General features: G+C 41.5%; 1 protein-coding gene across 1 annotated transcript; it reads right to left on the bottom strand.

Moving 5' to 3' along the window:
* Positions 1 to 4178: 4178 nt before the first annotated feature.
* Positions 4179 to 21485, bottom strand: LOC117484044 (stonustoxin subunit alpha-like). The gene is made up of 6 exons (XM_034132465.1): positions 21329 to 21485; positions 18875 to 18998; positions 12424 to 12724; positions 11073 to 11130; positions 7310 to 7356; positions 4179 to 4897 (listed from the first exon to the last, which is right to left on the bottom strand). The coding sequence occupies exons 3-6, from the start codon at positions 12713 to 12715 to the stop codon at positions 4347 to 4349; spliced, it is 948 nt and encodes a 315-aa protein (XP_033988356.1). The 5' UTR covers positions 12716 to 12724; positions 18875 to 18998; positions 21329 to 21485; the 3' UTR covers positions 4179 to 4346.
* Between the last annotated feature and the right edge of the window lie 1707 nt (positions 21486 to 23192).

A 23192-nucleotide genomic window follows, 5' to 3' on the forward strand; every position in this document is an offset into this window, starting at 1 on the left:
TTTAAATAGTCAAGCAACTGCTCAGTAGTTACAGAATCCCTCTCTAATTCTCTGGATTTCTTTCTACAGATAACTATCAACAGATCATAGATTGAGTTTTGTTAAATGTCTCTGCAAAAAGTCCAGCAAGTAGTTACAGACAGAGGATTTCATGTTAGATATCAATGGTAATCAAACAATGATAATATCTAACAACCGATAGTTCACCTGCAGCTGATCTGCTTTAAGTGATATCTGAAGTATTTCATTCAACAACAGATCAAATAAAAACGCTGCATTATTTGAAAGCCATTTTTCTTGACGTTCTGCATCAGAAAGCTGTTCTTTCTCTGCTATCTCTGGCAATCATGCATCCTCCTCACAACACCCAGAGGTTTAGCATTTCTCCTCACATATATGTGCATATAGACCTGTATCACACACTGGGTCTGCTCTCTTTAGCCCCAGGGCCTGAAAAACGCCAACATACTTGAGTTGGTAGCTTAAGCCTCGATGGGGCAATTATTCCTTTCATATGGAGGTCATTGTGTGCCATGAATATGAAGCGTGTGGCGCTCCCTCCTCTGACATTGTGTGGATGCTCTTGAGCAAGACAAAGCCCTGAACCCACCACCCATTTCCATATGTGTGTGAGGAAGAGGAGCTGTGTGTTTACTGTAAACTCTGCAGACCCTTCACCCCTCGGTGGTCGGTTTAAAAGAGTTTGTTTCTCTCATTTACTCCTCAGCAAAGTGTGTGTTTACTCACATGAACTAATGGGATTCTGACATCTTGCATTTCCCTTTTGTTAAGAATCCTTTGGGCTTGGGATGTGAATCTGAAGAAGCTTTCAAACCAGCTGAGAAGTGTTATTATTCTCATACTATATGAAGTCTTTGGGTGCATGCAAAGAACTGTTTTTTCATGATATATGATAGGAAAGACAGTATAGTATGAATACAGAAAAGATATGCACACATGCAAAGAGAAGAGACACAGAGTTGCTGCTGAATTTCCCCAAAAGCATGACTTAGATTTGCTGTCATTTCCCTCGAAATCCCGACTTTCATAGTTGAATTCTTCGCATGTTTTAAAATTCAACTGTTAGGTATTTAACCAAAGTGTGTCCCTACAACATTTTAAGACTTTAGACCAATCAGATCACATGTTTGGACACAATTGACAGTCTGAATATCATGCATTTATGATCAAAATAGTGTGTTTTTGTTCAGAAGAAAGAAATGTAATAATAACTGAGTTGCTTTGATTGTTGGTTAATGCTGTATTTATGCTTTTAGTGCAAAAATGGACAACTTAATATTGTCATCTGACATGTTTTAGATGCATTTAATTAATAATATGTGTTGATTTAATATGAAATGGCAAAAGTGTTTAACTGGCAGCTCATATTCTTATTTATTTACACCAGAAAATGTCATTTAAATCAGAAAATCCCCACAAGAAGAAGCATATCACCTACTATCTTATCCCACCGTATCTCCAGTTAGTTTAATTCAGACTTTAATGATGTAGAGAATTAGCATAGCTTCTGATGCTAATTCTTCTCCTCGTGTTAGCTAATCTCTCCGGTGTGTTATCAGCGTGTCAGATCCCCGCGGGGAAGAAGCTGTTGTGCTTTTCTTAGCTATAGCAACATATTTGTTAATGTCCTCATGATTTATTAGGAAAGGGGCATTCAGGGACCCTTTGTCATGGAGGTCCCTGAACTACCCATGATGGTGATGGGGTAAAAAAGGGAGGATTTGGGGGGTATTTTTGCATAAGCATGGAGCCAATCTGCTGGGATTGCTTTGCACAGCGAGGGGTTTCTGCAGGCTTATACTGGGGGTCTTTATTTCACTTTTTAACACAATTACTACTGTCCTGATGGGCTCGAAGCATTCATATGCAGCAGAGTTTTGGGCCCCTCAATGGGTGACCTAATTCAGGGAGTGGCCCCTCAGCAGAGCAGGGGTCCGAGTGTGACCTCACAGAGGAACACAAAGGGAACCTGATTTAAGAGGAAGCCTCTGCGTTAACAGAAAGCGGTAAAACCTGAGTCCTGTTTCTCTGAGTGCTGCTGTAAAGCCATTAGCTGATGAAGCTGCAGTTTCACCTCAAACTGTCCCTGGTTATGTAGCTTTCATTCTGGGGACACCTTCTATCTGGACATGGAGCCTTTGTTTGTTTAGAATGAAAGAAAAAAAGAAAGTTCTGCACAAAAGCTACCGTAGATTTGGCGTTGAAATCTTGAGTCTCCAGCTCATCCTTCTGTTGGAAACTTCAGTTTTTAATAGAGAAACCATATAATCAAACCCTCCAGCCTGGACCCGTAGGCTCATGTTTACCACAGCGGTTTCTGTAGGATGTTAGACATTCACACCTAGAAGCACGTCTGTTAACTCTTCGAACAGCTCGTACTTGAGTTTTGTCCCCCACCTATCCACCATAACTGTAGTACAACACTTGTAAATACAGTAACTGCAACCATATTTTATTGATTGTCTGACACCTTTTAAAGCAGAAGTTATTTCTCGTTGTGAGTTGCAGGCTGCTGGCTAAATGACTTCTCTATATTGCTACCTGGTCGTCTTTATGATCTATATATCTGAGTTTCTACCATGCATGGCTGTAAATATATATATATATAACATACTTTCTCTTCTGCATGACAGCTGACGAGTGCTCAGAAAGAGCCCCAACACTTAGCTTTATTGACACATGTATGGAAAAATCAGTGTTAAAATCAGATGCATGGTCCATTTCATGTTTTATATCGGTTTATGTGATCATAAGTCTGGCAGAACGATGTTAGCACTGAAAACAAGTGTTTTATATGTTGTGAAAAACTGCTTTTTTGTTGTGTTTTACAGATATTTGGGACATCGAATCAAGACTGTCTCCATGAAGAGCAGATTTCACAGCTCTCTCAGTAAATATGGTATGCACTTATTGTTGTTGTTGTTGTTGACTTTAATTACCATAAACACTGATTGGACGTCCTCATAAAAGGTGGTGAATTCCTGGCGTTGGTGAGAGCCTGAACTCATCACGGCACTTCCAGTCACACACACACACACACACACACACACACACACACACACACACACACACACACACACACCCGTATGTTACATGTACAGTATGTTGGCCAAGGCCACGCACAGGAAGAGGTGTGTGTGTGTGTGTGTGTGTGTGTGTGTGTGTGTGTGTGTGTGTGTGATTCCCTTTAATAGCCGCACAGACAGAGAATCAGACGGTGTTTCATTAGTGATTCCTGTAATGTCAATAAAGTTGCGATGGTTAACAGGAAGAGTGTGGGAGCAAGGGGGGGGGGGGGGGGGGCAAGGCTATGGGGGGTGAGGAAGAGGAGGAAGAAGAAGAGGAGGAAGAGGAGGTATCATTATTCATGCACGGACAGGAGGAAAGATGTCTTTGTTACAGACAGTGAAAAGGAAGAGAAATGAAATGCGAAAATTAAAGGAATATACCATTACATGTTTTTTATTCCATATTTTATTCATTCAAGATATAATAACTAAAAGGTGCATTGCACAGCGCTATAACAACAACACATATGTAAATAACAATATGCTTTAAATAAGTTTACCTCATGATGCAATTTAAATAAAGCTGATTGATGTTTAGAGTTAAATTCATCAATCTAATGATCCCTGATGACCATCAAACTAATATTATAACGTCAAATCAATAACTAGAATAAGAGAAGTAACCTTCATTCAAAAAGAAATATCTATACTTGTAATTAATCAATGTAAAGCCTATTGTGCTATATTATTGTGAACATGTGTTCTTCATTTAACCATCAAACCTGTGTATATCAGTGTCTGTTTGTGGGGACTCAGCGCCACCTGCTGGACACACACACACACACACACACACACACACACACACACACACACACACACACACACACACACACACACACACACACACACACACACACACACACACACACACACACACACACAGCTTCTACACCAGAGGGAGCCGCTGCATCACTCTTTCATAGCTCAGTTTTAAAATCAGTTGCAAGTTGAATTAAACGGTGTTTGATACTTTCTTGATATGTTTCTTAAATTCAAGTTCGAGTCCAAGATACTTGAAGTTAGTGTGTTTAGTGTGTGTGAGAGGAGGAGGAGGAGAGGAGGAGGAACAGATTAACTTCATAGACGCTGCTTGTTCTAAATCTTTATTGAACGTATCGATCACTAGTCTTCAGGATCAGCTTTAATACGTTGCTTCAAGAAAACTTTATTACAGACACAATCAGTGAGACACACGGTAACCAATGAGAAGCCTCCATTTAAAACACCATGTGACCCAGGACAGGAAGTGGACTCCTCCTACAGAGGACACAGAGACACTGAGGAGTCAGCCGCAAACGCAAACCCAGCGTAGAGAGGTTCAGTGAATGTGGCTCTGAAGGTGTGGAGGAGGATCAGTGAGGAGGAGGAGACTCTGTAGAAGGAGAGAGAGCCAGCAGCATGATCCAGATACACTGCTACTCTACGAGAGGAGGAGGAGGAGGAGGAGGGGGAGGAGGAGGAGGAGGAGGAGATGGGTGTTCCTCTCTTATTGTGCCAGACAGAGTAACCTCCATCAGTGCAGTACAGTTTCCAGGACTGATCATTCACTCCAAACCCACATTTATCTTCTCCTCTCCTCCTGATTCCTCTGTAAGTCACTGCTATATCAACCTCTCCTCTCCACTCGACCTCCCAGTAACAGCGACCAGTCAGAGCTTCTCTGCACATCAGCTGAGCCCTGTCATCAAACCTCTCTGGATGATCAGGATATGGCTGCCTCTCCTCCACACGTGTCACCGTCCTGTTGTCCTCAGACAGTTTGAGGAGCCAGCCCACTGTGTTTGAGTCCAGGGTGAGTCCACAGGAATCTGAGGAGAGACACAGACAGCAGTTTATCACCAGACTCACCTGAAGGCTTTCCTCTCTGTCAGTGATCTTTCTATAAAGCTTCAAGAGGTCATGTTCTAATGAATAAATAGCACCTCCATCCTCTGTGTCTCTAGAGCAGGGGTCTCCAACCTTCTTTAGGGTGAGGGCTACTTTCAAAAAATAAAACAAGTCGTGAGCTACTTTTAATCCTCTTTTTGTTGTTTCTTGCAGTGTATATATTTAGCACATTTTAACATTATGACATGCTGACCTTTAACCTTTGTGTCTGTTTGGGTCTGTGGGACCCCTTCAGTGTTTACTCAAAGAACATGTATGCTATCTCATTATTTTAACCTGCTTTATTTGGGGGGGGTCCTCACCTCCTCTAGGGGGGACCTCACCTCCTCTAGGGGGGACCTCACCTCCTCTAGGGGGGTCCTCACCTCCTCTAGGGGGGACCTCACCTCCTCTAGGGGGGACCTCACCTCCTCTAGGGGGGTCCTCACCAGAGTTGGGTGTAACGCGTTACTGTAATAATATTACTTTTGTCGGTAACGGAGTAGTGTAACGCGTTACTTTTATAATTCAGTAATCACACTGACAGACAAGAGGGGTTTCCGCCGCAGGTTTATATGTACGTAATCTGCGCGACTTGCGGGTCCACATATCCACGTGCAGTGCTGCATAAACATGGCAGAGTCAGCGATAACTTTCGAGGGGTGGAGGTATGCCCATTATTTTGAGTTCGTCCGAAGAATAGACAGGAATGTGACGGTGAGGTGCAAACTGTGTCCAGGCCAGAAGCTGTTATACACTGCTGCAAACACCACGTCAAACCTCAACAAACACCTGCAAAGAACACATGCTAAGTTGAAGCTAATAGCTAAGGACCCCCGAACCCAGAGTGAGGATGTGAGTGCGCCGCCGCTGACTCTGAAGCGGCACAAATTAGAATTTGGAGGACCGGTAACCAAAGCAGAGATGGACAGGCTTGTAGCATCCTTCATAGTAGAGGTAATGTTGCCCATTTGCACAGTGGAATCACCATCGCATCGTTCAGAGATATACTGCGCAAAATACAGATAGCAGGAGACAGAGGACAGCCATGGTCAGAGCTATCTGGATCAGTCTTATGCGACAATGGAAACTGAACTAAAGAGAACATTTCAAACTTTAGCAGTCTGCGTGATCTGCCTGTAGGGAGGGGCGGGCCGGCCCTGCGAGTAAAGTAACGAGTAAAGTAACGAGTAAAGTAACGAGTTACTTTATGTAGAGAGTAACGAAGTAGTGTAATATATTACTTTTTTTTAAAAGTAATATGTAATATGTAATATATTACTTTTTTTTAGTAACGACCCCATCTCTGGTCCTCACCTCCTCTAGGGGGGTCCTCCTCACCTCCTCTAGGGGGGTCCTCACCTCCTCTAGGGGGGACCTCCTCACCTCCTCTAGGGGGGTCCTCACCTCCTCTAGGGGGGACCTCCTCACCTCCTCTAGGGGGGACTCTCACCTCAATAGGGGGTACCAAATCTAGAGGGGGGTTCACCCTCAGGGGGGAGAGGGGATATCCTAGAGAGTAGATCGGAGAGAGGAGAGGGAGCGAATTAATCTCTAGCTCCTGATCTCTCTCTCTATCTAGGACTCTCTCGACTCCCTCTCTCTCTCTATCTTCTCTCGCTCTCTTAGTCTCTCTCTCTCTCTCTCTCTCTCTCTCTCTCTCTCTCTCTCTCTCTCTCTCTCACAGACTCTGTGTGCTCCTCTGTGGCGATGACGTTCTTAGCTTTAAAAAAGAAGAAAAAAAACATATTTGTAAAGTGGGGGGGACACCAAGCAGGATTTCTAAAAGAGCTGGGGGGACATTTCCCCGTCTGTCCCAGGTGGAAGGGAACGCCATGGGGGCGTGTGTGGGGTGCGTCAAGTGCAAAAATAATATATATTCAAGTTCAGGGGCACAGGCAGGAGTAAAGCTCTGACCCCTTCATGTGCTGTATAGCTGCAATGATAGGCTGCTCAATGGGGCTGATGTGTTGTGTAGATTCTGCCAGAAGGGACATCAGCGGGGAGGTGCCTTTTCTTCCAGACTGCAACGCTGGTCCCGCAAATCAAGCAAGAACGTGATTGGTCGATATTCATTGTGGGGTGGGGGGAGGAGGGGTGTTAGATAGATATAGAGTTGTAGTAAGTAGATAGAGTTCGCTATGATTGAGGTTTCCTTTATGCATAGGGTAGATTCTTTTAATTACATTTCCTTTTTTGTTTTGTGTATTTTATACATTTTGGATTTGCTTGGCGAGCTATTTTTAGAACATGCCCCGCGGGCGACTCACGTTGCCCCTGCGGGCGACTAAGTGCCCGCGGGCACCGTGTTGGCTACCCCTGCTCTAGAGAGAAGCTGACTGATCCACACTTACACTTCCTCACACCTGCTCTGAACCTCTGCTCTCCACCACGGTCCAGCCTGGAGGAAGAAACACATGTGAGAAACAGAACAGCGTATTGTTAGAATAAAGTATTTATCAATGTTCATCATAATAATAAATCCTATGTGTCCGAAGGGAGCAGGAGGGAGCAGATGCTTATTGATCCCCCTTACTTCCTGCTGATCAATGATTATCCTTTCAATCATCTCTGAAAGTTATTCCTACTTACATATTTACATTTATACATTTACAATCATTTCTCCTCTTCAATCTCCTTTCTTCATTCTCATACTTTCCCAAAGAAGTGTTTCTGTGCATCCTTCAAAGTGAATGCTATGTGTGCTTTGTTTGAACTCCTGCTCCAAGCCGCTCCATGAAACCCCCCCCCCCACAGATTGTTCTGCTCTTCTCAGAGTTCTTCTGACCTTGAGTTGTTTCAGATGTAGATCTCCTCTCAGATGATACCCCCCCCTCTCTGTCTATGAACAACGTCTGTAGTGTCCTAGGAAGTAGATGATCTCTTGCTCTGTACATGATGCAGTTTGAAATGTAACCAGATCAGTAAACTTCAGTGTGTGTGACTTCAAGAATAATGAATGAGTGTGTTCAAGATATCCAACATTATTGATTACTCTTAGAGCCCTTTTTTGTAATGTGCATAACGGCTGCAGGTTGGTTTTGTGTTTCCCCAGATCTCCACACAGTAACTCAGACATGGAGATATGAGTGTATCACAGAGTATATCATGATGTGATATGAGTGTATCGCACAGAGTATATCATGATGTGATATGAGTGTATCACACAGAGTATATCATGTGTACTCCAGAGTGTGTCTTGCTTTCCCCAATAGTGCGATAGTCTCAGCCAGTTTAGCTTTGACATGATGGATATGAGGTTTCCAGCTGATGTTGTGCTCTAACACCAAGGAACTTGTTTACATATACTCTTTCTATGTTTATGTTGTCTAGGATTAACCTGAGGATTTGTTTGATGTTTTCCAAAGAGCATAATCTTTGTTCTGCTTATATTTAATGATCATTTGTTCTTATCAAACCAATGTTTGACTTGAATCATGTCTGCTGTTATTACCTCCATTAGCTGTTTCAAACTGTCACCAGAACAAAACATATTAGTATCATCTGCAAATACAATACATGTCAATATATTTGATACTCTGCAGATATGGTTGATGTATATGATGAACAGCTGTGGACCCAACACAGACCCCTGAGGTACTCCACAAGTTATGTTCATGTCTTCTGATTTATGTTCACCTATTTAACAAAGTGTTGTCTGTTGCTTCAATAATCTCTCAGCCAGTCCAACCCTCTGATGCCATACCTTTCCAGTGTTGTCAGTAACATGTTGGGATCTATGGTGTCACATGCTTTCTGTAGCTCTATCAATATTCCCACTGCTTGTTTTTTATTGTCCAAGCAGTTTGCTATTTCCTCACTTAATCCCATTAGTGCCGTACATGTTGATCTGTCTTTCCTGAATCCATATCGACTATCGTCCAACAGCTGATGTGTTTCCATGAAACTGTCAAGTCTTTTTGTAAAACCCTTTTTAAGGATGAAAGTGGGAGAGCAAAGAAACATGTGATGTGTGTCATGGTGTTTATCCCCAGTTTGATATCATGGTATAACTTTAGCTGTTTTCATTTCATTAGGGAATGTACCAGATTGAAAAGACAAGTTACAAAGATGTGTTCATGGTTCTGCAATTTCTTCAATAATGTTTCTGATTATAATCATATCAATATGATTCCAATCGGTTGAGGACTTGCTTTTACACGTCCGTACAGTGTCTATGATTTCTCTTTCTTCGACTGCTCTGAGGAAGAAAGAGCTATTGTTTTCATTCCAGAGGTCTGTATCTTCCCCTTTAGTTGTTTCTATGCTTTTCATTCTTTCTGCAGATCTGGCCCCACATTTACAAAGAGTTGGTTCAAACCATGAACCACATCTTCTGTGTTATTGATAACATTATCTTTGTCAACAAGAAACTCAGGGTAACCTGTACTCTTTGCTCCATTTCTAACGATACTATTTAATACCTTCCATAAACCTTTCATTCTGAGTACTCTCTAGTATTTTATTATAGTATTCTTTCTTACATATTCTCATAATATTGGTTCATTTATTCTTATATCTTTTATATTTATTTTCTGCTTCTGAACTTCTATATTCTATGAGTTGTATATAAAGTGTATTTTTCTTTTTGCAGGCATTGTTTAGGCCATCAGTGATCCATGCACGGTGACTTTGTTTGTGTCTCTCTGCATTGTTTAGGCCATCAGTGATCCATGCACTGTGACTTTGTTTGTGTCTCTCTGCATTGTTTAGGCCATCAGTGATCTATGCACAGTGACTTTGTTTGTGTCTCTCTGCATTGTTTAGGCCATCAGTGATCCATGCACTGTGACTTTGTTTGTCTCTCTCTGCATTGTTTAGGCCATCAGTGATCCATGCACTGTGACTTTGTTTGTGTCTCTCTGCATTGTTTAGGCCATCAGTGATCCATGCACAGTGACTTTGTTTGTGTCTCTCTCTGCATTGTTTAGGCCATCAGTGATCAATGCACTGTGACTTTGTTTCTGTCTCTCTCTGCATTGTTTAGGCCATCAGTGATCCATGCACGGTGACTTTGTTTGTGTCTCTCTGCATTGTTTCACAGGACACTTTTTGTCACAAAGTGATTTCAAAATGTTTAGAAATTCCTCATAGGCCTTGTCCATATCGTCTCTCTCATATACTACCCTCCAATTGTGATTAAAGTATTCTTTAATGCATTTATGTTTTCTTCAGTTCTCAATCTTTTGTATTTGAAATGGCTGGAGACTTTAGGTTTCTTATAACTGCAGTGATAGACAATAAGAACAGGTAAATGATCACTGATGTCACTATATAGTAGTCCCTGCTGTATTGTTCTCCATAATGTTTGTGAATATGTTGTCTATTCATGTAGCAGAGAAGTGATTGTACTAGGTCTGGTGATTTTAGGATACAAACCCATACTGTACAATGCATTGATGAAGTCTTCTTAAGTCTTTAACCCTAACCCCTAAGATAAACATCATGTTTTGTAATGATTTAGTAAACATGTTTCTATCCTATCTGTAAATGTGTCAATACAGGTTCCAGGAGCTCTGTATATACAGCTCACAATAACATGTTTAGACCTATCCATACACATGTCTACTGTAACACATTCAAGCAAATCATCAATAGCTGTTGTTATGCTCTCCACCACCTTACTAAGTGAAACAAAAAAATAACCTACTTCAAATTAACGCATATTAAAGACATGAAAAGTCTAAAAAGGATAGAAAATCCACTTTGCTTCTTCCGACTCATGCACTTGAGAGAAGAAGAAGAAGAAATGATATAAAGATAATCAGAGAGTCTTTATCAATTCAATCACATGTCACGGTGGTGCAGGTGGAAAAGTCCCGATCAACCCTCTGGGAATCAAAAATGTTAAACAGAATCTCATCTCAACACATTTAGCAGTTGGTGAGATATCTCAGTCAGAACCAAATCCATAAACTGACCATCATTATCCTCCCTAGAGCCAGGAAACCAGTGGTTCTGATGTTTGGACTGAATGGCTGTTTCCATGTAATAAGACTTGAAGGTTAACTCACTGCAGTGAACATAATCAAGGGAAATGAGACGTCCTTCATGATGGAAGACCAGAGATGAAGGAGATGAAATTAGAAAAATACGAGGAAGTCAGTCTGTCCATACCTGAGTGTCTCCAGACTGCAGAGTGGATCCTCCCGTCCAGCAGAAAGCAGCTTCTCTCCTGAAAGACGGGGTCAATTTTCACAAAATCAGAACCCCAAAGGCATTTTGTGTTTATTCATGCTATACAACATTTCTCGGGGTATTAAGGGGTGCTGAATCCAACTCTGCTGTATATGAAGCTCAACAATGTCCCAAAATGCCTCACAATTGAGAAATCCAATGTGGCCTATGAGTCTCCTGGATGATTGTAGCTGATTGCAGCTCAGGTCCAGCTCTCTCAGATGGGAGGCGTTGGAGCTCAGAGCTGAAGCCAGAGAAACACAGCCTTCCTCTGACAAAATAGCAGGTTATTTTCCTTATATCAAGTCACTGGATCTTGTTGCAGAATTATTCGTACATTGTCCAGTATAAGTTCCACCCCACAGAGAACCATCAGTTTTCCCACAGAGAACCATGGCCCTAAACCTGACTGACTCTTATTCCTGCTGCTGGGAGATGAGGCACGATACCAGCAGATCCCAACACCCACTGAGGGTGTGGACACAGCTCTCTCTCCAGTTATACAGGAAGTGGATGGCTCTTACTGTGTCGCAGTATACTCCTGCAGTAGCCTACCATCTACAAGACACCCTGGGGGGTCACAGTAATAACCCGTCCCTTCCTCCCCAAGTCATGTTGGACAGCAAATGATACCTCCTTCCACCTGTAGGGGGCTGGGCCGTTAGTAATGACTAGGACAGAATCTGCAGTGAGCAATCCCAGTGAGGCTGAGCAATGTGCTCCTCTGATGTTTAGAGCTTACCCTACAGTCCCCTTTAAAGCATGGACAATGACACTGTCTGCCTCCATGCAACATTGAACAGGAATTTAAATCACAACTGTCCAATACTATGTCAGGACAAACCTCCACAGTGTGTCCCTGTGGCCCCTTCTGACCACCTGAGCAACAACAGCTGTTCTCCAAGCCCTCAGCTCTGCCTCCTGAACTCAGTGTGCATCAGTCCCATTCAACATCCTGAGACTGAGTCAGCAGTTTCACAAAGGTTAAGGAATTGTGGTTAGGAAGAGACGAAAGGCGATATATTTTGGAAGGTAATTGGATTCCTAAAATGCTGATCTATAAAGGTTCTACTACCCCTCACCTGGAACCAACAGGGTGACCCTGCCAGAAACTAGTGACCCTGACCTCTCTGCTTTCAGGGGTACCTCAGCCCCAACACCATGTGGAGGTAATGGTTCTCTGAGGGGTATATCAGGAGTCTAAAAACATGATGCATGGCTGAGAAAAATATAACAAATTATATTTATATATATAGCTATATTTTGGTACACTCTTTTTTTAAACACCTACCTTTAGGGTCTGATGAGGATTCTGATGAGGATTCTGATGAGGATTCTGATAATGCCTCTAATAGATCTTTCCTCGGGATCTCCTTCAAAACTTCTCTGGTCACTTTAATGTTGTCTCTGCCGTAGTACGTACGCATCAGATCCACTGTTTTCATCCGGTCTGCTTTCTCTAGTTCACTCTTTGGGATTCCTGGGAATTCTAGGACCTTCTCCTTCAGGTACCACTTGAATTCTTCAAATTCCTCTTCCTCCAAAGCTTTTAAAGTCTTTAATAGGACTTTATGTGTCTCCATCTTTTCTACCTGCAGAGCAAAGATACCAAGAAAGAAAATATTTATCTTACAGAACTATATGTTCTTATTTTGTACTTTTTAAAACCATAACAGGCCTTCGGGATCCAAAGAACAGCTGCCATGTGACTTTGAATGGTGTTACGACCCTGGGTCGTTATGTCATTTGTGTGCAGATATTTCTTCTTCCTCCTGTGTCTGTGTGGCTGCGTGTGAGTAAGCAGGTGGTGCCCGGTAGCTGATTGGCTGCCCTAGACAGGCTGATTGGTCCACCTGAGGAGACGGGAGCATTTAAGCTGCAGCCGTGCAGTTCCTCGGCCCTCTCTGACTCGACTTCTCCTACTCCCAACACTGTTGCGTATATATATATCTGTCCTGTTGTGCTGTGGGTGTACTTATACCGTACACCAGTCATTTTGCTTGTTTTGAAACCTCAGAAGTAGAAACTACTTTAACCTGTCCTTGTGGACACGCTTGAATTTGCCCAGGAGTGTGAAACCCTTTTCTTTTGGTTTATTCTCGTTTTCTCCTGTTTTTACGTCAGAGTAGGTAAGAAGCCTGTACGTTTATTTTTCTTATTTGTTAGGCAAGATTTATGTGTTCAAAGATTTGTTTGTTTTGTGGGTTGTTGCCAAGCGGCAAACTCTGGGGAAGAGCCGGGACGCCAATACGGAAGTGCCACAAACTGCAGTTCATATATTGGCCGATAGGCGCTGACTGCAGAAAGGAGCAATTTCCATAGACCCCCATGTTAAAATGCCCAATTTTACAGCCTAAAAAAACATGTTTCTACCCATGGATCCAATACATATTATTATAGATATAGTTAGATTCCACCTTCATGATTATGAATCTGTGAGTGTATTGTTTTCTAACGCGACCCTTTTATTTATATTCGGTCTTAAAGTTTTTGCATAAATTAGGGCGTGGTCACATTGAGTGACAGCTCTGTCAAGTGACTGCTGCTGTTAGCTTCTTGTCTCTCTGCTAGCTGCTCCGTCTCCGTGAAGCTACAAGGACTCTGCCTGCTCAGTTCATCCAGGGAACACAACTCGACCCCGGCCGTGTTTGTTTGTTCTTCATGCTTATATATCGGACTATTGTGACTCGCTCTGCGGTTAAAACAGACGGTGCATGAATGCGGTTTTGCGGTAAGTGAAATTCGAGTACTTTATTTATGTGTTTATGATTTTAATCAGCTACGTAATGAATGTGTTAGCGTGTAAGCGTGTGGTAGCTACATCGGTGCTAACGATGCTAATCGTAGCCTCCAAGTTAAAACCATAGACCGTATATATAAAGGTTCAAACGAAATAGACAAGTGTTAAGCGTTAAGTGGGATAATACTGTAGAACAAACGGCTTCTGTTTGAGGTTGATAAAATAAGGTCATCCTTGTAACTTAGAGAGATATGTTATTATGTAGGTAGGAACTGTATGCATCGCTAAGGTTAATTTAAATTGGCTATGCTGAAGTATGTAGACAAGCTAACGTCGAAGTAGTGTATGTGAAATCAACCTCACAATAAGATGTGTGTATATTACAATTATTAATGTCATATTTCAAGATGATTACTTAGATATTACAATATGGTTGGTTGAGCTGGAGTTCATTATTGAGCTTACACGTTAACGTCACAGTCATCTGAAGAACGAACCCAAACCTTGTTGTTTTTTATTAATTGCATTACCAAATTGGTATCAAATAAATAGTAAGCATTGGTAACACAACTTCCAAAGTTACAGTAAAATAAAAAGGACCCTGACTCGGCCAATACACAATCCAACATGTTCAACAGAAGAGAATAAGTTATATTGTTTGTACACATGGTACTTTTCATATATATCTGTTTGTTTAAAGTGTCCAGGTGATGCAGACAGGCTGGACCAGAGAGTGAGAGACAGAACTGGACTCCTCACAGCAGTGAACTTCAGCACAGGTACAAATACTCTTTTTTCATACTGTACAAAGAATCAAGAAAGATATTTGTTTAAATCAGGAGTCTCCAACACGTCGATCTCGCGGGCAGCTTTTCAGTAGCTCGCCGCTCGATTATCGATTATAGCGTAGTAAGGTTGCTTATTGATTTTTCGGCCGCGGCTGGACAATAACGTTTTTTTATTTTAGAATTTTTTCTGTCACACGAATATCAAATGGTCGGTGACGCAGAGATCAAGGAACAGACGTGACAGCGGCACAGCGACAACACACACGGAGCAGTCTGCTTTCTCCACCAGCACCAGTCCAGAACTAACAGCAGAATGACCCGCTCTGAATCAGGCCCTGTCGCTGAGGCTCAGACACACACAGGGAGGGATTTGTGTTTTTTGAAAAACACTCGTTATCGTCATGTCAGGTTTTTGGTGGATTTAATCAAGTCTTGGATTGCAGAGTATGAATGTCCTCTTGCTATTTTCAGTTGATAAATACTTGTGTAAAGTTTGTGAAGGCAGGAGGAAAGCTTCCGCGATCACCGTCTCCTCTCCGTTCCTCCAAACCCCGCCCCCTCCCTGAAAATAATGAGTGACAGGCTGATAGTGACCCGATAGAAACGTTATTATTCACTTAATCACTGATTGAGATGTGATGAAGCTAACTTAATCTCATACATTCATGGGATTTATGTAACAGTAAGACAGAGAATGTAAGTGTGCACCCACATGCACTATTTTTGTTTTTATAATGCTATTGTAAATACTCCTGCTGTTTTCACTCAAGTCATGCATGTGATGCCACATTCAAGACATTCAGTGTCTTTTTTTTAACAGAAGACCGTAGCTAGAAGCTGCAGCTAGACTGCAGAAGTATTAGTTTTTTGTTTTTGAGGATGGAACCATTTTCACACTCAGATATAGGGAGGCTAGACCTATACAATTAATTTATTATGGTTTATAATTTAATGTCAAGACGAAGAAGAAGAAGAAGAAAAAGATGGCTGAACAACTGTTCAGTGTCAATCCTGTGGAGATCTCCAAAATAATGTTCAGCTTAAGTCTCAGCAAAACTCACAACATTTCTGGAGCCTTGTAGACCCAGAAAACTATAAGAACATTCACCAAGCAGCACTGAAAATGTCTGCTTTATTTGGTTCTGTTCTACATACCTTTGTGAAGCAGCTTTTTCTGACATGAATGAAATCTAAATACAGAACAAGACCGACTGATGAACATTTAAATGACTCTATTAGAGTGAACCTAAGTGGGTCCAGCATACACCTCTATGGTGGACTGCATGCAGTGCCATTCATCTCACTAACAAAGAGTGAAATGCTTGTAAGGTGGTGATTAAGGACACTTATGTGAATGTTCAGTGATGTACTTATTATGTGGGCCATAATAATATGTGAGAAATCTTCGTTTTCTTGGACCTTATTTTTGATAAGCTTTAGGTATTGCAATTTCACACGTGTACAAAAGTATAGCTTAATTCAACTGATGAGGGCTATGTGAATAAATGTAAGCGATGTGATGCAAGTAGCTCTTGGCCACTTTCATTTTTTGAAAGTAGCTCTCAGATGAAGAAAGGTTGGAGACCCCTGGTTTAAATAAATGAAGTATTGACTTTAATACACTGATATACATTCCATTAAACAATACTAAATACTAGATTACCTACACATCAGTGAAGTTGAGGGTTTTTTCCATGCAAAAGGTTACATTTAGATGTTAACAAGCAATATGACTGTCAGCTTTCTAATTTAATGTATTGAAAGCAAAGCTATTTAACACATAGTGAGAACTGCTATTTATCTCTCAATATTGTCTGTAAAAAACGTGGTAAAAGTGATTATTTCAGTGAGACAACAGAGCAAGCTTCTACAGTTGCACTACGTTTTGATAACAGTTCAATATTATTTTGATAATAAAATATATTTCAATTTTGATGCATTTCATACTGTTCATTCATAATCTGATTGTCTTTGTAGCTCACTGTTGAAATAAAAAAAAAAACATGTAAAATAATTATATCTACAGCCCCTAAACACACCGCTTTCATAAATAACACAATAATAATATGTTTTATGTTTCCTGTAATTTTTGTTAGGAAAGGACATGCCTGAAAGACACGACTCAACATGTTCTCCTTCTCTGAGGGTCAAGAAGAACATCCAAGAGGAAAATTAAAAGCTGATGTTATGAGATTTTAAGACCAGTACAGGACATTCACTAAGAAACTACTTTTATTGTGAAAACACAGTCAGCTGATCGAATGCACCTATTTCCACATCTACACTCCATCAGCTGATTATTTCTATTTGCCTCACTTTATGAGCTTCACAACATGTACCTTGTACCGCAGAGTTTAAAACGTCACAAATAAATGGGGCCAATCTTCAGTCAGATGTGAATGTGTAATCTAACATTTTCAGTAAGAATAATGGACAAAAGGAGTGCAAATACAAATTCAATTTATTGAAATGTGAACCAAAAGTTAATCAAAAATGTTTTAAATAAAAAAGCACATATGGACAGAAGGTGTAAACCTATTAAAGGTATAAGTAAACACATTTAGTCAAATAAAGTGACAGACTAGGCCTGTGCAGTTGGTATCAGCTATGCCCAGCATGGGCTCCTCCATCAGGCCTGGTCCTCCCTCAGTCCTCTCCAAACCAACAGACTGGACGTCCATCACACGGAGGTTTCTCCCTGAAGTCTCTGCAGCTCTCTGGACACCACGCTGTCTCAATCCGTCCACACTGAATATGAGGGGGAAAATGAAAATAATAAATGCTTTAGACAATAAGAAATATAAAGTTGACTGTTGAGTTGCTCAGTTTTTTTAGATTGTCAATACTATTACTGTATAACTAATATCTCAGGTTAAGAGGCACATTCAAATAAAGATTGGTCTTTAAATACATTTTGTCTTTTGAATTGTTTGTCTAAAGTCAAGGATCTAGAACTGGTACTTATAGTTTTAATGGTACAGTCTGTTTATAATGCTGTTTGGAGGAGGCATCACAGGTAAGAGCACTAACTAGCTACCATCACATGTACCTTAGCTTGACTTAAATGTATTAAACGTATAATTAAGTGATAGCAAAATATAAATAACTAATGTCATGCAAACATATTAATAATTTGCTTGATTCCAGTGTTGCATTTAGCACATTGCATACAAACGTTAAGGGATTAAGGGAAGGGAAGGGAAGTACAAGGGAAGTATTATGCTAAAAACTCAATAACTTAGATTATTATTTATAGTTTTGCTGAATAGTTTCATGTCCGCTTACCTTAGAAACGTAAAATGTGACGGCAGTGTGCAGATGGGGAGCATGTTAGCTTAGCTTCTTAGCTTGAGCTAGCTCTGTTAGTTCCAGCTCGGAGGCAGCAGGTCCCGCCTCGGCTCCGCCTCTTTGCCCTTATTTGGAGCAGGCGGGAGTTAGACTCTGACGTCACTGTCGAGCCGTTAGTGGCCGACTCCGCCTACTAAGGGCTTCTCGGCAACTCTGCAGAATCCTATGGGTGACATCACGGACCCTACGTCCATTTATATATACAGTCTATGGTTGTTGCGCCTCATTGTAAAAACTTTGGTAATTCAAATTACCAAACGGCTTTCTCTGTCTCGGTGTCCATGTTCTTGGGAATGGGAAGAGTGGGGAGAGTGCACATTTTGTGCTGCGCCTAGGTTCCCCTAGACCTGGGCGTAACAATGGCTTCAATTCAGATGTCGACATTCAGGAAGTCAATCCTAAACTTGAAGACAGTCAGCACAGTGAGTTCTGTCTGTTCCTTTAATGTCTTGGTTTGGTAACCTGACTTTAAAGAGCAGAAACTGTCTCAGTCAGATCATAAAGTGGTCTAGCAGACTGACTGGTGAGACACAGCTAAACCTGGAGCCCCTGCTCATCAGACAGTTACAGAGGCTGTCTAACTCCATGTTCAATGAAGACTCCCACCCCCTGCAACCTGAGCTTCAGCTTCTTCCTTCGGGCCGGAGGTTAATCTCCCTAAAGGTGTAGAACCAAGAGGTTTAAAAACAGCTTTGTGGATGTTCTGGAGCCAGAGGGACTTTTTAAAGATGTGTCTGTTGTCTATATTGTATGAAGCATGTGTCACAATGGATACCTTTTCTTACTTCTGCAAACCAAGTTGACCTACTGGTACAAATAAGTACCATGAGAGAAATAAGAGAGTGACTCAGCCGGCGACCACACACCTGGTTCTGGTCTCTGCCAGTAAGCTGGTTACTGGACACAGAGCTGGGTCCAGGTCCAGGTCCAGGTCCAGGTCCAGGTCCAGGTCCAGGTCCAGGTCCAGCAGAGTGTGGTGTTTGCTATGGGCTTGAACACAACACACAGAGCTTTGAGTGAATAATGAGTGCTGAGCTGTGACATGGAGAAGAGTGATGGACAGGTGGAGATGTCATGTTCCCCAGAGCTTTTAGAGGGGGGGGCTTCCTCCTCTCTGTCCTCACACTGATCCATAGCAGAGCCCCCACCTTCACACAAACACAACAACATGCTCATTGATTACCACAAGCTTTACATCACAGGTAGCCCCTCCTCTCAGATATTCAGGAACCTTGTTGGAGCCTCAACAGGACCGGATCAGCCCAGAATGTTCCCCACAGCCCCAGAACCACACAGAAACCCAGTGTGTTGACCCCTAAATATGTGTTAGTGTGTCGCAGTGTATCACAGCACACACAAACAGTCACTTCAATGTACATCCACAGGTAATTTACAGCCCAGCCCCCCACAAGATATCCCACACAACTGAACTGCAATCAGTAACCATTCAATAAAACTTCTTTGTTAGGTTTAGAAAAAACATAATTTTTTGGCTTAAAATATGTACGTTAATTACATGAAAGCAGTTACGGACTTTAATTAAAACGAGGTCTTTTGTGAACTGATAAGAAATGTGTTTTTGACATATCATTGAAAATAGGAAAAACAAGTTCCCTGATAACTAAGTTACAATGAGGTTCAAATCTAGGGGAAGAATATTTTTGAAGTTTGATATAATCTCCCATTTACTTTTCATGCTAATTTTTTGTATAGCCCAACATATATATCAAAACATGTACTGTTAAATATGTTTTTCGAATTCGGGCAATCTAGTCCCAGATGTATAATCTAAAACTTAAAAAAAACATTTGACATTTTCAAGACTCTTCAGTGAAACCAGGTCAGTGTTGGAAGACGGGCCCTTCACACTCCTTCCCTTATTCAGAGTATTAAGAGTTAGACATAAAAACAGTCACGACTTGTTAGAGCGGGTTCTGACACGCCCTGCATTTCTCTCTGATGACGAGAACTCAGAGAACAATCAGACTGCAACTCATTCTACCCGAAACACTGACAACAGTACATGGAGATCTTTCTAAACCCATTCTGCTTTCACTCAGAGAGAAACCCTACACAATATTTCAGACAGATGTTTAGAATCAGTATCAAGAAACATGTGTCCTGTCCAGGTAAACAGTGACTCTGTCCAGGTAAACAGTGACTCTGTCCAGGTAAACACTGACTCTGTCCAGGTAAACAGTGACTTAGCACCATGTGATCACAGTGATCCTGAAGGTGGAACAGATTCCTATCGGAGGATTCTTAGTATGGGCTCAGAACCAATGAAGGTAGATATGGTGCAAAATGCGAGAGCGTGTAAAACCTGATGTGAGCACTTGCAGAAAATAAATCTGAGCTTGTGTGCATACATTTACACTTGTATAAAATATCCACATATCTGTGAACCACATTTGAAGTCACAGAAGAAAAAAAAAAGTTTTGTAGTTTGTAGAAAAAAAAATGAACTTAGTGATGAAATGTTCACTTGCAGAAAAATATATATTTTTTAAATATATTTTCCATTACAACTGCAACTTGGTTATTACAACCTCTCAAATCAGTCATTACAACTTCACGAATCTGCTCTGTGGCAGTATAAATCCACAAATCTGCAGCTTTGACTTTTGCTACACTTCTTGCGATGAATGTGTCGCAAAAGTAATTTTCACCTGTAGATGTGGGGGGAGGGAGGGGGGTTGGAGCGAAGGGGCGGAGCTATCACAACGACGAGTCTCGGGTCAGTCACACAGTCACAGCCATAGTCAGGTCGAACCAGATGACTGCGGGGCTAACGGTCCGTGTCGCTACCAGTCCGCTGACATGGCGCGTCAATCAACGGTAAGTTTTGCCCATTACTTCCCCAGTATTACTTTGAATATTATTATTGTGATTGAGGATTAAATCCACTATGAAGACCACCGTTTTATATCGTGCAGTTTAGCGGCAAAATAACGTCAGTTAGCCAGCTAACGCTAGCTTTGTTGAATTTATGCTATAATTTTTTATGAAAATAAACACACACACACACACACACACACACACACACACGGAAATCTTCTTCTGTCGTTTACATGCACATTCAGTACCAGTGAGGTTGTGGTTGCGATGCCGATATCCGGACGCGAAGCGAGGACTACAAAATGACAATGAGCTGACTGGGGATGTCTGTTCAAAACATTTCACGCTTGAATAAATCATTTAAACCAGTTATTTTTGCCAGACTTATTACTGAATATCGTTCTTAATGTGATACCAAGTCCATCTGAGACCCGTGTACACCTTCAGACAGCCTACAAGTGAAGCACACGTTGTTTACTCACAGTTTGAAAGCAGCGTGGAGAAGTCTTCAGCTGTGGAGCTGTGATCCGCCCAGGATAACTTGTGATACGACTTCTGTGGCTATCTACCAGCGATTGTGTTTAATAGTAAAGACTACACACATGTCTCCCTTATCAAAACGGTATTCTGCACTTTGCACCACTTATCCAGACAAGATGTGACTGTTTAACTTTAGTTATGCGTCGATACAGCGACACAAACCGAATGACGAGGATACTCACGTTGAGAACAAGCGGCAAACTCTGGGGAAGAGCCGGGACGCCAATACGGAAGTGCCACAAACTGCAGTTCATATATTGGCTGATAGGCGATGACTGCAGAAAGGAGCAATTTCCATAGACCCCCATGTTAAAATGCCCAATTTCACAGCAGAAAATGCTCGTTTCTAGCCCTGGATGCAATACATATTATTATGTATATAGTTAGATTCTACCTTCATGATTATGAATCTGTGAGTGAATTGTTTTCTAACATGACCCTTTTATTTATATTAGGTCTTAAAGTTTTTGCATAAATTAGGGCGTGGTCACATTGAGTGACAGCTCTGTCAAGTGACTGCTGCTGTTAGCTTCTTGTCTCTCTCTCTCTCTCTTGTCGCGAGTGTTGACAGGGGGCGGGGGAGCACGCTCATGAACTGTTAGCGCCGGAACCTCCCAACGGCTGCGGAGCGCATTTGCGCCGCATTTGGGCATAAGATGAGGTTTGAGTCTGCGTGATTTTCGTGTAGGCAGGCGCAGCAGCCATATCATTAGCTAGAACTAGCTAGATCTGATGGATTTGGACATAAACGCGAGTGAAGTACCGGACGCGAGAGAGAGATCAGCACTTGCAGCTCTGCCCGCTGTGAGGGACCGGTGAGCGGATGCAAAACACACCTTTAGACGTCACCTAACACATTTAGCTATGGCACTGTCGTATACATTGAATTATTCAATTTGATAATATGTAATCAACTTAATTATCCCTCCCAAAAAAACAAAACAAAATTTATAAAAATATTCATAACTCATATTCGAATACCTGAATAATTATTCGAACACCTGAATAATTTCGAATATTCGATTAATCGTTCCCATCCCTAGCTCTCGCTAAGCTGTACTACGACGCTGGTTATCAAGTGGATCGCTCAAGCCAGCCGTGTCCTATCTAGTTAGGTGCGCGTTCACATGAAAGGGGTGGTATTTGGAGCATTCGACCAATCACAAACATGGACAAGTGTACTGACAGCGCAGCGTCATACTTCCTGAATGAAAAGTGAACTTTAATATTAGTCAAATATGAAGAAGTTCAACTTTAAACATCCATGACTTAAACACTTTATCCAGGATCAAAGCCACATAGCTGCACCTGCAAGGTGAATACAGCTGGTAACAGAGAAAGTGTTTGAATGCGTACATTAACAGGTTTATGATATCACTGCCCCGTCTAAGACACGATCTGACTTTAATTACATTTGACTCGAGTGTTTCGTCAACTTAATGTGTTGCTTAAAATAATACTTCTGCATACAGTATGTGACACTGTGAGTGTTGCACGGCCAGATACAGCTCAGCTGACTCAGATAAGGAAATATATGATACATTATGATGTGATGTGATATGAATGATAATGGGACACATCGACGTCTGCACTCACAGTGCTGCGGACTGTACGTAATGTTACTCTGATCCGGTTACTTATGTCGTGGCAGATATTTAAGTAAGCTTTCTTAACGCTAATGTTATAATAGTCAGATTGCTCTGAAGATGGGAGCAACAACAACTTCCTGTCAACAGCGTTAACTCGCCTTCAAAATAAAAGCATCTAAATGAAAAAGGAAGTTAACCTAAATTACATTTAAGACGT

Source organism: Trematomus bernacchii, unplaced genomic scaffold (genome assembly GCF_902827165.1).
Source record: "Trematomus bernacchii unplaced genomic scaffold, fTreBer1.1, whole genome shotgun sequence".
Lineage (NCBI taxonomy): Eukaryota > Metazoa > Chordata > Actinopteri > Perciformes > Nototheniidae > Trematomus > Trematomus bernacchii.

Bases quoted from the DNA above. Each gene is read 5' to 3' on its own strand.
- LOC117484044 (XM_034132465.1), bottom strand. From the start codon at position 12,715: ATGGAGACACATAAAGTCCTATTAAAGACTTTAAAAGCTTTGGAGGAA. The intron at 11,131-12,423 runs GTAGGTGTTTAA...CCCGTCTTTCAG, and splicing joins ATCCTCATCAGACCCTAAAG to GAGAGAAGCTGCTTTCTGCT. The intron at 7,357-11,072 runs GTATGGACAGAC...TTCTTCCTCCAG, and splicing joins TGCAGTCTGGAGACACTCAG to GCTGGACCGTGGTGGAGAGC.